The 15,001-nt window shown below is 38.7% G+C and overlaps 2 protein-coding genes across 8 annotated transcripts in view; one reads left to right on the forward strand and one right to left on the reverse strand.

Annotated features, from left to right (window-relative positions):
• Positions 1-8,749, forward strand: PIGB (phosphatidylinositol glycan anchor biosynthesis class B). The gene is made up of 11 exons (XM_029958796.1): positions 1-590; positions 872-989; positions 1,574-1,678; positions 1,827-1,957; positions 2,550-2,690; positions 3,094-3,145; positions 3,546-3,757; positions 4,683-4,747; positions 6,586-6,796; positions 7,510-7,690; positions 8,258-8,749. Exons 1-11 carry the CDS (start codon positions 1-3, stop codon positions 8,387-8,389), a joined length of 1,938 nt encoding a protein of 645 aa, XP_029814656.1. The 3' UTR covers positions 8,390-8,749.
• Positions 8,697-15,001, reverse strand: part of CCPG1 (cell cycle progression 1) — a 23,563-nt gene continuing 17,258 nt past the window's right edge. For all 7 annotated transcript variants that reach the window (XM_018069773.2, XM_029958677.1, XM_029958676.1 and 4 more), the window contains 3 exons: positions 13,889-14,010; positions 11,400-12,817; positions 8,697-9,482 (listed from right to left, as the gene is read on the reverse strand). In XM_018069773.2, coding sequence (XP_017925262.2) covers positions 9,302-9,482; positions 11,400-12,817; positions 13,889-14,010 — 1,721 coding nt within the window. In that variant the 3' untranslated portion in view covers positions 8,697-9,301. The remainder of the gene's footprint in view (positions 9,483-11,399; positions 12,818-13,888; positions 14,011-15,001) is intronic.

The raw sequence follows: 15,001 nt of genomic DNA on the forward strand, positions 1-15,001 counted from the left end.
ATGGCTCACGGGAACACGCTGCCCTCAAGGGGCCGCCGCGGCGGCTCCGTCCGCGCCCCGGGAGCCGGGGACAGCGGGGAGCGCGGGCGACAGCGACGGGCAGGGGCAGCTCCGACCCCGGCACGCACACACGCGCCGCGCCCGCGGCCCTCACCTGAACGCGGGACGCTCGGAGCGCCGCCCCCCCGCCCCCTGCGCCGTGACCGGACGGATAGTGGTGGCGCTGTCCGCCCCCCTGTCGCGCCAATCCCGGCGAGAGCGAGGCTCTCCCGCCCCCGATTGCCCGGAGCGGCTGCCGCTCCGCCAAGCGCCGCTCGCCTCCGTTGCCTACGGCAACCCCGCGGGGCCGCCGCGCCCAGCGAGGCGCCGCGTAAGCGTGTCGGCCGGGCGCGGGAGGGGAGGGACGTGGGCGCGGCCCCGGGAGGCACCCTGCTGACGGATCAGCCTCTCCCCGCAGGTGTCGCCGCGCCCGCACCGCTGCTGGCGCTCGCCGTGGCGCTGCGGGCGCTCAACTGCGTCCTCGTCCGGACCAGCTTCGTCCCGGACGAGTACTGGCAGTCGCTGGAGGTGGCGCATCGCATGGTCTTCAAATATCCTTCGCGGGCCGTGGCCTCCGCGCTCCCGGCATCGTTCCCCGCGGGACGGAGGGGACGCGGCCCCCGCGGTGCTGGGAGCGGGGGAGAGCTCGGGGACAGGTTTCCAGGCTTGGGGACAGGTTTCCAGGCTCGGGGACAGGTTTCCGCGGCAGTGAAGTGTTGGCTTGACCAGCAGTAAATACCCCACCGCTTCTGGCCCGAAAGGAAATGTCTCGACCGGGACAGCTCGAGTGAAGCTTTTCGTTTCAATTGTTCGTGATCCTTAATATTCATAATTATGGTTACCTGACTTGGGAATGGGCAAATAGCTTAAGGGGTTACACGTACCCTCTGATCTTTGCAAGCATTTACAAAGCGTTACAGCTGCTGGGCAAGGATGATGTGCAGCTGCTGGTGAGTAAAAGCATTGCATTTAAACACAGAGTATTTTTATCATTGTCCAGGTGAAATGCAGAGCCTTGAATCTGGCAACTAGAGATGAGTGAGCACGTGTTTCCCGTGGAGGCAGAACTCACTCATAGATCCCCAGTCACAGCACTGATGCCTGCAACTGCAGAGGATTATTCTTGGCCTCCATCAATCTCCTGGAGTTTCAGACTGATAGGGTTTGCCACTGCATCATAATTGCTCAGTGGTTCAGTTTGCCTAAGCGTTTAACAATATATATTTGTACTAAACTCACTAACAACAACTAACCAATACCAGCCCCTTTGGTTTCTATTGGAGATGAATGGCAAAGAATTCTACTTTCCATCTCTGAATGTTTTCAGTTGAACTTAAGACATTCTCTGTTTTGGCAGAAATACTAGTCCTACCCAAGGACCCTTTCTTTTTTAAAATCGTAAAAATCTAGAGAGAATATTCACTAATCACTATTTCCATACCTGAACAGTCGTTCACTAATTCAGTAGTCCTCTCTTAGAACTTGGAATTTAACTTGGTTTGTTGCGAGTACAGTTTTCTCTCTGCTTACACAGATCTGGGTCCCTAGGCTTGCTCAGGCAGTGCTGGCTGCTTTTGCTGATGTGAAGCTTTACTCACTAGTACAACACCTTGAAAATGCAGAAACAGCAAAGTGTGTGGTGAGTCACAGCCTTTACCGAAATATGCGTGTTAATAAACACTGGTTTTGCAATGTAAACAACAGCAAAGTGATAAGTCATACCTTGAAGAATTACCACCTTCATTTAGGTGAACCTGTTTTAACATGTTGTTCATAATTATTTCCAGTTCTTCTGCCAACTGTGTTCCTGGTTTACATGGTATTCCTGTACCAGAACTCTCACAAACACCATGGAAACTATTCTTACCATTTTTGCTCTTTCATACTATCCAATAAAAGGTTCCAAGATGGGAAACAGGTGAGAAACTTTCTCCTAACATTACTGATCAATTCTGGCTTGGGATGATATTGTTTAAAATGCTAGCTTTTATCTTAAAATCTAAAGCAACCAAAGCCACCTCATTCACGTAGCAGGAGCCCTATCTCATGGAAGGAACATTACAGTATTTCCTCTAAAGATTTTTTTGAGGTCATGTTATAGCTTGTATGTAAAATTAACTATTCCCCAGTTTCCTTATGCAAACTATGACTTTAGGGGAAGCTTTATTTTAAACAACTGGAATATGAGGTAACTTGGGAAAAGATAACAAAAGCTTTGTTGGGGTTCAGATATAGGTGAATGTGTGGTCACAACTTTCTTTACCAGCCATCTATTTTAAAGCAAGTATGTGCTTCTAATTAGCAGCTCCATTGCTAATAAAGCAATTCTATAGTTCCAGCCTTCCAAGTAAAACTGAGTATCTGCACTGAGAGAATCAAAGTTAACTGTAGTATGAAACCCTTTTGGCCAGAGACATGACAGAATTTCAGTTGTTGAAATGTCACTGTCTGTAAAAGAATTGACCAAACCTTTTGCCAAGCTTCTGGGTTTTTTATGTTCTTCCTTCTAGTTGCAAATATTTAGCTTTGGTAGCACTTGCAATTGTTATTCGTCCCACTGCTGTTATCCCATGGATGCCTTTGGTCTTCAGTCATTTTTTGCAAGAACAGAGGAAAGCAGACCTTATCCTAAAAAACTGCATTCCAGTTGGGTAAGTTCTTTCTGAATTTAAACTGTGACTCTGCACAGCTACATTTTAAGATTGGTTTTACCACTGCAAAGGCAGACAACTCCAAAAAGCTGATTCCATCTAAAAAAACAAGGGAACAAACAGCATCTTTTTGCAAAAGAAGGGGCATGTTTCCTTTCAGTTGATTTATATTCTGCAAAATAGCACTAGGAAAGATTTCATGAGGGTGAGACAATGAACAGCACTCCACCTTAATCTGGGATTGTGCCAAGGATACCGGGTGATAACAAGTAGCCCCTGTAAAATGGCCACAAGTATGGACAATCTCAAAAATATTAGGAATAAGGGAGTTTTGACAACTATCTGGAGAAGATACAAAAGCAATTCAGGCAATATCAGTGCAACGAACTTTCCATTTTTGCAGATTGGTCACAGTAGGAACCTCTTTAATAATTGACCGTGTGTTTTTTGGTGAGGTAAGCTGTTTTAAACTTGACTTATAAGAAGAAGGCTGGGGTTTAGCATTTTAACATTAATGGATGTTTCAGACTCTCTGACTTGTTTCTGTGACAGTGCCTGCCCTCTGATTTCTACATATATCCTAAGCCACAAACCCTTAAAAACACGGACTTTGCAGTTATTTCAAATGATGGACTGTTACATAAAATCAGTACGTTCAGCTATCAAGAGTTACCAACAAACTTACACACTTCTGTGTTTAATTGCTGAATATAGGAAGTCCATAATGAGTCTTAAGAGGAAAAAAAAAAACCCCAAAGTGTGAATGAAAACACTGTATCATTTAAGACCAGTGTAATTCAATGTAGCTGTTGGTTTTGACTTTGGATTTGTATTTAACTCTCCCCCATCTCCCAGTGGGTACTGGTTCAGCTGAACTTCTTGAAATTCAACGTGCTGCAGAATTTAGGAACATTTTATGGATCTCATCCTTGGCACTGGTACTTCACTCAGGGACTACCAGTCATCCTGGGTGCCCACCTGCCCTTCTTTATTCATGGCTGTGTGCTGGCACCAAAAAGATACCGCATCTTTCTAACGGCTGTGATCTGGACAGTGGTGGTGTACAGGTAATTTCTCCTAAATGAAACTACTACCTCTTACTGGTTGTGTTCTTTTGAAGGGTCAAGTCCTCTCCAGAACAAATAAGCATAGTATTTGGGTTAAGTGACAGAAACTAAACTATTCAAACACTCCAAGAAATGCAGTCAATTATAGAACAATTCCTAGAATTTTATGTAATACTACTTGTTGTACAGTTACTAAACATGTATTTTTAGAATTGATTAGACCCTTAAAGAATAAAATAATTCAGCATGAACTGCAATGAAAAACGAAAGAGAAAAAAACCCAAACCAATACTCAATCACCTAGCAGGTGTTTAAGCAACAGCAGAACTAATTAGGATACTGTGTTTACTAGATGTCTGTTAATGAAAACACCATTTCATTGGTTGTTTAGTACATCTCCAATAAGATAAGAGGTTCTTAGGCCTCTAAAACTTACTCCATTCCCAAGTCTACACACAGCTCTTGACTATCATAAGGCATGTCTTATGTATTTCTCATCTTAAGCTGAGAAGTACAAGGTAAGCTTTTTCTAAAGCATCAGAATTAGCTGTAGATTAAACAAGAGAGACACTGTCAGACAAGAAAAAATAGAGTAAATAAATACTAAACAATAAATGGTATTAGACTACAGTAGTAACAGGATGCAGCAAAATAGTAGCAAGACCAGAAATGCCATTTCTTCTTACACTCCAGCTCAAAACTGGATGTAGCTCTGTTGGGTTTAGGACTTTTTAACCTCCCTTAGTCTTGTAAGAACCTGTTTGTTTCCCATGATACAAGTTTTGCAATAATCCCCAAAAGCTGACATGGGAAACAGTGTAAAGTTGTATTAGCAGAGGTGACTGTTACTTCCTAGATACAAATGTGCACTTAGAGAACTGATGCATTTAAGGTTCTTGATGTAGTATTGTATGTTTTATTCCAGCACACTGAGCCACAAGGAATTCAGATTCATCTATCCAGTACTGCCATTCTGCATGTTTTTTTGTGGTAAGCATTGGTTTTAAATGTCTTGCAACTTTACCTGTATACAATTTTTACCCAAAGAGAGACCGTTAATAGTCAATGTAGGTATTTGAGAAAGGATTCTTAGAACTAGCCTAACCTTTTCTTACAGCTAGCAAAAATAGGGGGGGGAAAGATGAGGAAGAGCAATAACACAGGTGGAGAATCCTTAGCATGGATAAAAGTACTGCCTGCAAAAATATGACAGTTGTGTCAGTGACTCCTAACTTTTCAGCACTACCTTACAGTGAAATCTTGTTCCCGGGCTCCTTTGTAGTATTTTTCCACACAGTTCTTTCCAATATGCCTGAGAAATGCCTTTAATTATGCAACAAAAAAATTAAAATACTAAAAAAGTAAAATAACCCTTTTCTAGATTCAGATGTTACAAAGGAAAGATTAAAACTTCTGGAACATGAAGATGTACAGCTTTGGTTCAAATACAAGTTCAAAACTGATGAATCGCTGAAGACTGTAATTTTCTTTAACCTGTTTTGCTAGTCTAAACAAAAGTAAATCTTATTTCAATAATTTTGCTCTCTGCTGAGATCAAATATGTAATAAGTCTTGTCTTAGTTCAAGAGCAGCAAGATGAACCTGTTCTACTTCACATGCAGAACAATTCCAATCAAACCACTATTTATTGTTAATATCCCTCTTAACCTTCATGTCTGCAAGGGTCTTGATACAATTTATTTAGAACTCCTTATCATGTTTGGATACTTTAGTAAAGAAAAAAATACAAAAGTTACTTCTGTTAATTCAGTGGTTACAAAAAGGTCTTAATTGCTCAAAACATTATAAATAAAAGCAGAAAAAAAACCCAACATGAATTTCAAAGTAATTTCCGAGCACACAAATATAAGCTCAGAGCATTTGACAAAAGCAATAAAAAACCCTCAAAATGCCTCTAATAGAATGTTTCCACTTTCATTTAAACCACAAACTTATTTGTGGACTTTGTTTTCAACCAAGATAAAAACAATTTGTTAAAACAGACCAAGTGAAGACTAATTTAATTTGCTTGTTACTGACTTCTGGAGCAGGCCTACTGTAGCTTGTTTCTTGTGATTCAGTACAGGTAGTCACAAAGCTATGTAAAATATTTTTATCTCCTGATGCTGACAAGCACATGACTTAATAAGAGTTTCCAACACAAAGCTGTTGTCTGTGCCATGTTCATCTAAGTTGTGGTTGTGAGAAACACGTTTCTGCAGTGATCTCCCACCAGGAGAAACATCTTCTCCCATTATTAGCTCCTTCAAGAAAAGTGGGGGGAAAGGGGCAGCAATGGGAGATGGGAAAAAATGGAGGAGTGTGCTCTTCCAAGGACAGTAGCTCAAAATTTAATAACAGGAAGGGAATGCTGTAGCTTTCAGCATTTTGGAGAAAAAGAATACACAGCCATGTACATGTAGGCACCATTTATTCTGGCTCTACTCAGACATGCGTGAATCAGAACACAGCAGTAAGTTGCCACATGCCATTCATCCATATTGAATGGACTGTTTTTCACTATAAGAAACTAAATTCTAAAGTCTAAAGAGACAAAGCACTGGTTTGAAAATAGTATTTCTGTACTTCAGAAGACAGGTGTGGGCTTAAGATTTACCCTGTTAAATCCAAGAGTTGAAAAGGGCAAAGTCTAACCTTTGAATTTCCATTCAAAGAGTAAAGACTCAAAGAACACTGTAGTAAAGTATCTGAAAGCAAAGTACTGTTATTGACTGAGTAATGGTTTGCCAGTATATTATGGTACTTTCAAAAATGTGTGAAACTTTAGTACTTCCTTATCTCCCAAACTTACTCAAATGTTTCTACAGGATATTCTTTGAAACACCTGAAAGCATGGAAGAAATCTGCAGTAAGCTTCCTGCTCTTATCCAATCTGCTGCCAGCCCTGTACACAGGCTTGATTCACCAGCGAGGCACTCTGGATGTTATGAGTCACATACAGCAACTCTGTCATAACTCTGACCAGTCACAAACCTTTGTCTTCATCATGATGCCGTGCCACTCTACTCCACTTTACAGGTATTGAAAGAGTTAACAGTGCACTATATTAAAATCCATACACTTTATCAGAAATTAAGATTTCTTTTTCTAAAGCTTAATTGAGAAAGATAAATGTTTACAGGAAGAGTTTTGATTTTTCATGCAGTTAATACAGAACAAATAGGGGACATAAGCCAAATGTTTATACCACAGAATAAAATCCAGCATCTGAGCTTTATTCATTTTTGTAATAGCTTTGTATGAGGATATGCAGTTAATCTAATGACTTCTCCAAGTACATCACACTGCTTCATTATGGTACTAATTGTTACAATCAAACTGTATTAATTTTACATTTACTTCTGCTGCTAGGCAGTAAAGAAATACAGTTACAGTGACTGAGATCACTATTCCAAAAGCTTGTGCAGTAGATCCTGGCAAATAAACAAAACGTTAAAGTGAAGCTGATATGGAAAAGTATCTTTTTAAGAAACTGATGTTGTGCAGATGGTATTTTTATTACGATAAAATTTCTCTGAACTGCAAACAACAAAGTCACAGCAATTTGGAGCTGAATCTGCTTGTTCTACTTTGCTTTCGTATGAAGTACTGAAGGGAAGAAAATATGATTGAGAGGAAAAGAACCTAATCAATTTTGGGTTTGACTGAGGTGTCTTTTAAAGTGATGAGTTATTTCAAATCTTAGATACTGATCAGTTTATCATGAAACATGTTTTTGTTTTTTTCCCTAGTCACGTTCACTGTCCTCTAAAAATGAGATTCCTTCAGTGTCCCCCAGACCTAACTGGCAATGAGAACTATATTGATGAAGCAGATGTGTTTTATTCTAATCCACTTGGCTGGCTCAATAAGGAGTTTTACAATGACACATTATTACCCAGTCACTTGATCCTCTTCAATGTGCTAGAACAGGTATGGTAACTGCAAGATGAAATAAGCTACTTTTGAGGATACAAAATAAATTAGAGAAGAGTTGTAGTTAAGATTTTTGAACATTATTGTCCACAACTTTTTAATAAAACACAGCTTAAATTAAAATTGAACCCTCTAGCACATGGGGTATTGATACCACTCCAGTGATATACACTTCATGTTCATATATGCCCTCTCCTCTGTGAGAATTCATGCCACAAAGTAATGTTTTATGGAATTCTCCTCAATCCATATTAAAATAAATGTGCCATCTGTTCCCAGACCTTGCACTTTTAAGCAACAGTGAAAAGCAAAAATGCCTGCAGTCACAGTACCTTTTACCCTCTCAAGTCTTTAATGAAGTCCATGCACTCAAACAGTGGTGTCTGGTGAATATCCACTCCGGACAGGATCAAACAGGATAGGTACTTCTTTTCCTAGCAGGCTTTCCTAAAATAAAGGATAAAGCTTCCCAGGGACAGTTGAACTGATGCCTTCCAGAAGACTTTGGTTCTTATGCTCCCAACTGCACTTTCTGACTGTAAACTGATGTGTGTTTGTTCACAGGAAATATCACCATTTCTAGCTGTAAGGGGCTATGAGAAAGCAGCCACTGTCTTTCATACTCATGTGCCTCAAGGACGAGTTGGAAGCCACATCTTTGTTTACAGGAGAAAAGCCAAAATGAATCATACCTGAAGAGTTTCTAGAACTGAGAGCTAATGAGATCAGTTTTGCACAGCAGTAACTGTGCTTAGAAGATCTCATACTGCAGAAAGGAGAGAGTAGTGAGTCTGAAACTGGGTAAGTTGAATGGGAATTCTGATCAGGCAGCCACTGGCTGTCTGGAAACACAGAAACCCCCTCCCAAAGGCAACTTCAGCAGCAACAGGGCAGGGTGGGGTTGCTGACCTACCTTACAACACTAGAAAACATTGGGAAGACCAAAGTTACCATATAAATACTTACACAATTAAAAAATAGACAAGATTGGACCATTTTTATAGAACTGTACGGCTATGCTAAGTTTGTTTTATAAATAAAGACTTTTACCCACAATGTCTCTTTATTTTTCTTCTACAATATGCAGATATGCAAGACATTTCAAGTGTTTAAATCAGCAAGCTGATTAGAATGCAGCACAGCAAATTCTTCACAATTCAATAGGCTCTGGAACCACCCCCCGAAGACAGGAAGCAAATATAAGGTTACAAACACTAACAAATACATTACCACAATGTAGACTTATTTTTTGAAGGATGAGATGAAGTTAGTATATCAAACATTGGAGTTAATAGTTGGTACATTATGCATGGTTCAAGCATCATCTACGCTACTGGAATGCAATTAAGCATATTTTTCATACACAAGTCATTGCATGCCTAGCTTCTGCAACAATACTGCTGGCACCCCAACTATCATCACTTCCAAAGAACAGTTAAAGCAACGGTACAGAATATGCAAATTAGAAAGCTTGACTTCTGCCTGTTAACAAAAATGTGTAAAAATCAAATTATTCAGAAAAAAAAACTTGCATCTTGCTGCTTTGTTGAAAAACGATTAGTTTCCAGAGAGGATGTGAATTCTAATCTTATTTTTACAATAAATTACTCAATATTTTGGATCAAAGGGTAGTTGCCCCAATTCTATTTCAAGGTTTGCCATGTGTCTTCCATTAGTGCGACCATGTTTATGCCATTTACCTTCTCTTTTATTACGGTGATGGTACTTCTGAGCTTGTTTTTCATGTCTGGAATTTTCAGTTTGTGTAAAAGAAGGTCTTTTAGGTCGACTGCAAGGAGTAAACAAAAGCTTATTACTACTCTTATGAAAGCATCTATCTAAAAGCATTTTGAAACACAATTACATTGCCAAGAGCAGCTTTTAACATGCAGAGGTTGACTGAAAACAAAATCAGTACTAAGCAGTCCTTTCTCCTGTAAGCAGCATGTGTGAGGAATTTGTTTGTTTAAATCACCAATAAAGCAGTATACATAAAAGAAATGCTTTCTAAAAATAAAAATGCTCTGCAGTTGGTTGCCCAAAGACCTTTTTAGAATAAAGCCAGGTAAACACCTATTTGATTATTCCTACTGTGATGGCTTGTGAGGTCTCAATCTACTTTTCAGTTACTCTCTTACACTCTGCTCTACAGAAATAATGAAAACTTTACAGGCACTTAGGAAAGGATGCTTTGAGTAAAGATGGACACTTCAGAGGTTTTCATGTACAGTAAGTACATTTATACAGAGGGAGAGAGCACTGGCAAAACACTGCTGCTCCTCTGTTGCAGTTTTTTTATGCAAACAGTCCCATTACCCTACAGGCTGTTACCATATGACTACTGTTTCTAGCCTTCTGCAAAGTTAAATTAAGAATATTTTCATCACACAAACTTTTGTATAATACTATCAGTAAACGAATTTGCAATTGTTTTTCTGCAAACTAAAATAAATTCTCAAAAACTAAGTATTTAATTAAAAATTAAAGTTCTTTTTAATAATAAATTAGGAATATGTATTTGGACTGTAAATAAAAACATAACAAATATGCATTTGCCAAAACTACATATTAAAAAGGCTACTTGGTAGCTGATAATAGGATTATCATCCTCATGGTTCAGCTTTCTACAGGAGAAAGTACTACCTCACATAATATTTAGAACCCCCAAAGTATTTAATAATTCAGACTTCCAACTGCAATGAAATGCATGAATTAATAAGCAATACAAGCACAAAAGAGAAACCTGACTGAAGAACTGCACCTTGATCTAAACAGTAAATACACTCTGCACTAAATACCAACAGAACAAAAGGTTCTGTTATGGCTACAAGGACAACTTCTCATGTATTATAAATGAGTTTATACATTGCATTTGTTCTTACCTGATCAGAATAAACACTAGCACAAGGGTCTATATAGCCAATTTTGTAAGACAAATGGTAAGTATATATTTTATGTGGCTTTTAATAAGTAGTCCAGAAAAGACAAGTTCCACACAGTATACTAAGGCTGCTTGCTAAACCTGCTTTCACCAAAGTGTCTGCAGGACTAACAGTCCACCACATGTATCAGCTGCACACCACAAGTGCCCTGTAGAAGCCCTGAGAATACCTTTAGATACAGGAAAGTTAACACAGGAAACATTCATGCCAAGGACCTTTGTAAGCAAGTCTGAACAAAAGTTAGTCAGGGTCAGGACCTGGACTAAAGCCTGCTATGTGATGAACTCTGCTCTGGGCCTACAGACTAAGCTACAAGAGTAGTGAAATTCCTGAAAAGCCAACAGGGAATATACCTGTCAGAACAGGACTCAGACTGCTCAAATATATTCAAAAACCTCATTCAGGGAAGGACAACAATAAAGTCCTAGTTAATGCTCCCTCCAAGACAGTTATTCATTCCATCAGGCAGGCAATGAGAGCTGTTCAGTCTAAGGAAATCCTACTGACAGTTACACTGTTTTCTAAAGAACCCAGCAGAAATATTAAGTTGTGCTATTTACACACACAAAATTTATATGTAAGGTACTACAGATCCACTTTATGTAACACAATTAAGTATTTCCACCAAGTCCTTCAGAAAGTCTTGTAGTGTCTATGTCTATCTATCTACCCTCCTGAAGAGCATCTATTAGAACAAGGAGACTGCTTGTCTTTACAAAAACTAATTCATTGTGTTATCAAGTTCAGGAAACACAGAAACACACCTGGGTCCATACTGGGGTGAATTATCATAATGAAAGTAGTATCTGTAGACGTATTTGTCCAAATCCTCAAAAACCTTCTCATTATTACTCTGGTATTCCTTCATATCTTCCAGGTAATCCTTGACATCATTGACAAAATCAGTGAACAGCATCTGGTCATGTATAAATAACCCATTATGAAAAAACTTATTGATGAAATTTTCTAGTTCTCTCCAGTGATGAAAGTTATGTACAACTTGTTGCAAATACTTCTTCATTAGCCGGTTAAATTCATCCACCCTGATAGGATCCGATACTCTGTTAAAGAGACCGATGAATTCCTGATGAGCACATTCAAAAATACCAGAGCAGCCCTTGGGGACAAAGTGGTGTTTTCTATTACACACGTCATCACTGAGACATTTCTGGGAATCTGCATCTTTTTCAAATGTTGTAAAATGATGTTTTCTTCCACTTTTGAAATCTTTTGGCATGTTGGGTCCCCTGTAATGTGTGTGCTTCTGATTCTCGTAGGAGTTATGGTCTCGGTAAAAAGTTCGAGCTTTCTTGTGTGCCTCGTATCTTTTATCATTTGATGACTTCTTTTCATCAAAGATGTTTTTTGTGCTGTCTTTGAAGTGTCTGAATGTAGACTTTACAGAATCAGTGAATTTTTTCAAGTTTTCTTTCACTGCTTCTTTAGCCTGCTTAATCTTTTCTTTATGGTGTCTTACAAACTCTTTCGTGGAATTTTTCATAGCATCAAAAGTTTCTTTAACCGAACCAAAAAATGTCTCCTTTGATTTCTTTCTACTCTTACTTTGCCCTTTAGCACCTTTCTTTTGTCCATTTTCATTAAAAATTTCTTGTTTTTCAGTTTGGTCTTTTGCTTCAACATACAGCTTCTCCCACAAATCAGAGCGTTGTTGCTCGAAGTTCAGCTTTTTCTCTAGTTCTATTAGTCTTCCTCGTAGAGTTTCTATTTCCTGATTTTCTCTTAATGTATCATCATCATCATCATCATCACTAGCACTGTCAGGTGTTTGACGAGAACTTAACTGTTCCAGTTCTTTTTTCAGAGCTTCTGTAACATGACGTTCTTTGTCCAGTTCTCGCCTTAACATCTGTGCCTCTGCAAAGAGTGTTTCCTTTTGCCTGAGAAAATTGTTGTTTCTTTGCTTTTCCTCTTCCAAATGTTCCCTTAGTTTCTGATTTTCCATTACAATAGATTCAGTGCTAGTGCCTTTATCTTCTAAGTTTCTAATTTGTTGTCTTAGCTTCCTTAATTCTTCCTGAAGTGAGGCCAAAGCTTTTTCTTCCTTCTCTAGAGATTCTCTTAAGTGCTGATTTTCTGCAGCAAGGCTTTTTTTTTGAGAATCAAAGGATTTCTTCTCCACCTCATTAAAGGTCAAACATGTGGCAAGAGCTCCCTTGAGTGACTACAAGAAACAAAAAAGAAAAAAAAGAAAAAATACTACAGTGAGAATTGTTACAATTGTAGCTAGAAAGATGAAAAACCATGGTAGCCCAAACAGAGTTTACTTGTCATTTTGGATGCAGTCAAACATATCACAGCAGGATGCAAAAATAGAGCTGGTTTGTTTACCTCAGCTCAGTTTGTTTATCACACAAACACTTTCTTGGCAACAAAGACCATGTGAGAGACTCCCTCTTCCAACCAGAGGTCATCACCCCTTGCTTGTAGTGGTTTAACTGGCTGAAGGATAGTCAGCTGGGTACATGAACTGTAACATCCTAAAAGGAATTCAAGATGTGCATGTTTGCTGCTGATTTATGTTCAGCAAACTGCATTTACAGATTACAAATCCAAATAAATTAGAAGTATGGGCATTCAACAATTGGGGCAGAACTTCATGCACTGATTTTGAACCAAATTAGTGGCTGAAAATACATGTTCATGTAACTATATTTTAACACAAAAGGATCTCCCCAGTCTGTTGGCACCAGTGACAAGCTCTAGAACATACTGAATTATGTATAAATGCTGTTTACAGCCACATAAAAGAAAACTAAAAAAAAAAAAAAAAAAAAAAAATAACACACATACACAAAGCACTCTCTAATCTTCTCTGTGACTGAGGTAACAGTAAAAAAACCAAAAGTACAAGTAAAGTATTTAAAAAATTAATAATCATTGATAATTTAGAAAGCAAATTCACAAAACCTGTAGGTTCAGCCTATAACAGGTTTTTAGCAGCATGTTCTACTTCTGCTGTCTTTATTAATGACAATCTGGTATTCTGTCCCAGGAAAAGAGACAGTCCCTGTGTCCAGATAACTCCTAGACTACATAAAACACAGTATGTTTAAACAAATTTGATCAACATAAATCTCTTTCAAGAATTCAAGAGAAAGAAAAACTATGTTCTCAGAAAGAATTTACTAAAGACAAAAATTTAATGGATTTGTGTGATGAATTAATTTCACTGTGTAAAATACAGACATAATGACAGAATAATGCAATGACTTCAAGCTAAGCTCAAACCTACCCCCACTTTGTGGTGCACTTGATCTCCTTGCTCTTGTTGGCACTGGTAAAGGTCATCTTTCATATCTTTGAATTCACGTGTCTTTGTCACCAGCTGCTGCCGTTTCTGGATCTGAACTGTACCTACAAAGATAAAAAACTTTCCTTTGATAGACTGACTCAGAGTAAGTAGTCAGAGGAACAGAGGAACCTAAACATCCTCTTCATTCTCTCTGCAAATTTCTGCCCAGTACTTACTAGTAACTGTTTAGCTGTAACAAAATAAAGATTATAAAACCACATTGTTACATACCAACTGTTTCTTCCAATAATAAACAATTTCTCAGATCCAAAAATTAATTACTACACTGTTTTTTATTTGATGACAAATAAAGGAATTTTGGAACATTACACAGAAACAAGCTAGATCCAAAACAACAAAAGTTGTGCAGGAAAGAATATGTGTGACTTCTTTGTAATTTTTTTAGTAACATGCAAGTCAACCAGGATAAAAGGAAGACCACTGATCCATGCATTATTCACTTCAGAACAACAACTGACTGTTAAGTAAACTTACATGAATAAGACAGTATTAGCACAGTATTTAAACTTTCATGCAGAAACACAACTATGGCACACTGCTCACAAAGCAACAAGTACTGTAGGCCCTGCCCTGTCATCCTTATCCATGAGCAAAGGCTCAAGAGTAAGCAAATATCCTGGTTTTCACTTGTCAGACAAAGGCTGAGACACTGATTCTCAGAAAAAAATGTCTTTGCTGTACTAGACACCACTTTTTTTTCTGTCAAGGACAACTTCTTGACTGGTACTTCCCCACCTATGCATGTGTTCCCTAAATCCTCACACTGATGCAGTTTTTATTTATTTGCTTTTAAGAGTCTCATGAATTGAGTCTAGAGCAGAAGGCAAGAGCAATTTTAAGTATTTCATTCAAAACCAATGCAGCATGTGCAGAGTTCCATCTCTGTATTTAAAGGCAGGGGGAGATGTATTGTTAAACAGAAGAAATACTATAAATACTATTACACTGAAGCATGTTGTGCTCTCTTAATTTTAATTTAACCTACTGTCAAGTGTGACCTTAAGAACAGACAGTGGTATATAAACCAAGTTG

This window comes from Manacus vitellinus, unplaced genomic scaffold, assembly GCF_001715985.3.
Source record: "Manacus vitellinus isolate BGI_N305 unplaced genomic scaffold, ASM171598v3 scaffold_16_pilon, whole genome shotgun sequence".
Lineage (NCBI taxonomy): Eukaryota > Metazoa > Chordata > Aves > Passeriformes > Pipridae > Manacus > Manacus vitellinus.

Coding starts and splice junctions, on each gene's coding strand:
- PIGB (XM_029958796.1), top strand. CDS start 1: ATGGCTCACGGGAACACGCTGCCCTCAAGGGGCCGCCGCGGCGGCTCC. Junction 591..871: donor GCGCATCGCATGGTCTTCAA/ATATCCTTCGCG, acceptor TAATATTCATAA/TTATGGTTACCTGACTTGGG. Junction 3,758..4,682: donor TGGACAGTGGTGGTGTACAG/GTAATTTCTCCT, acceptor GTTTTATTCCAG/CACACTGAGCCACAAGGAAT.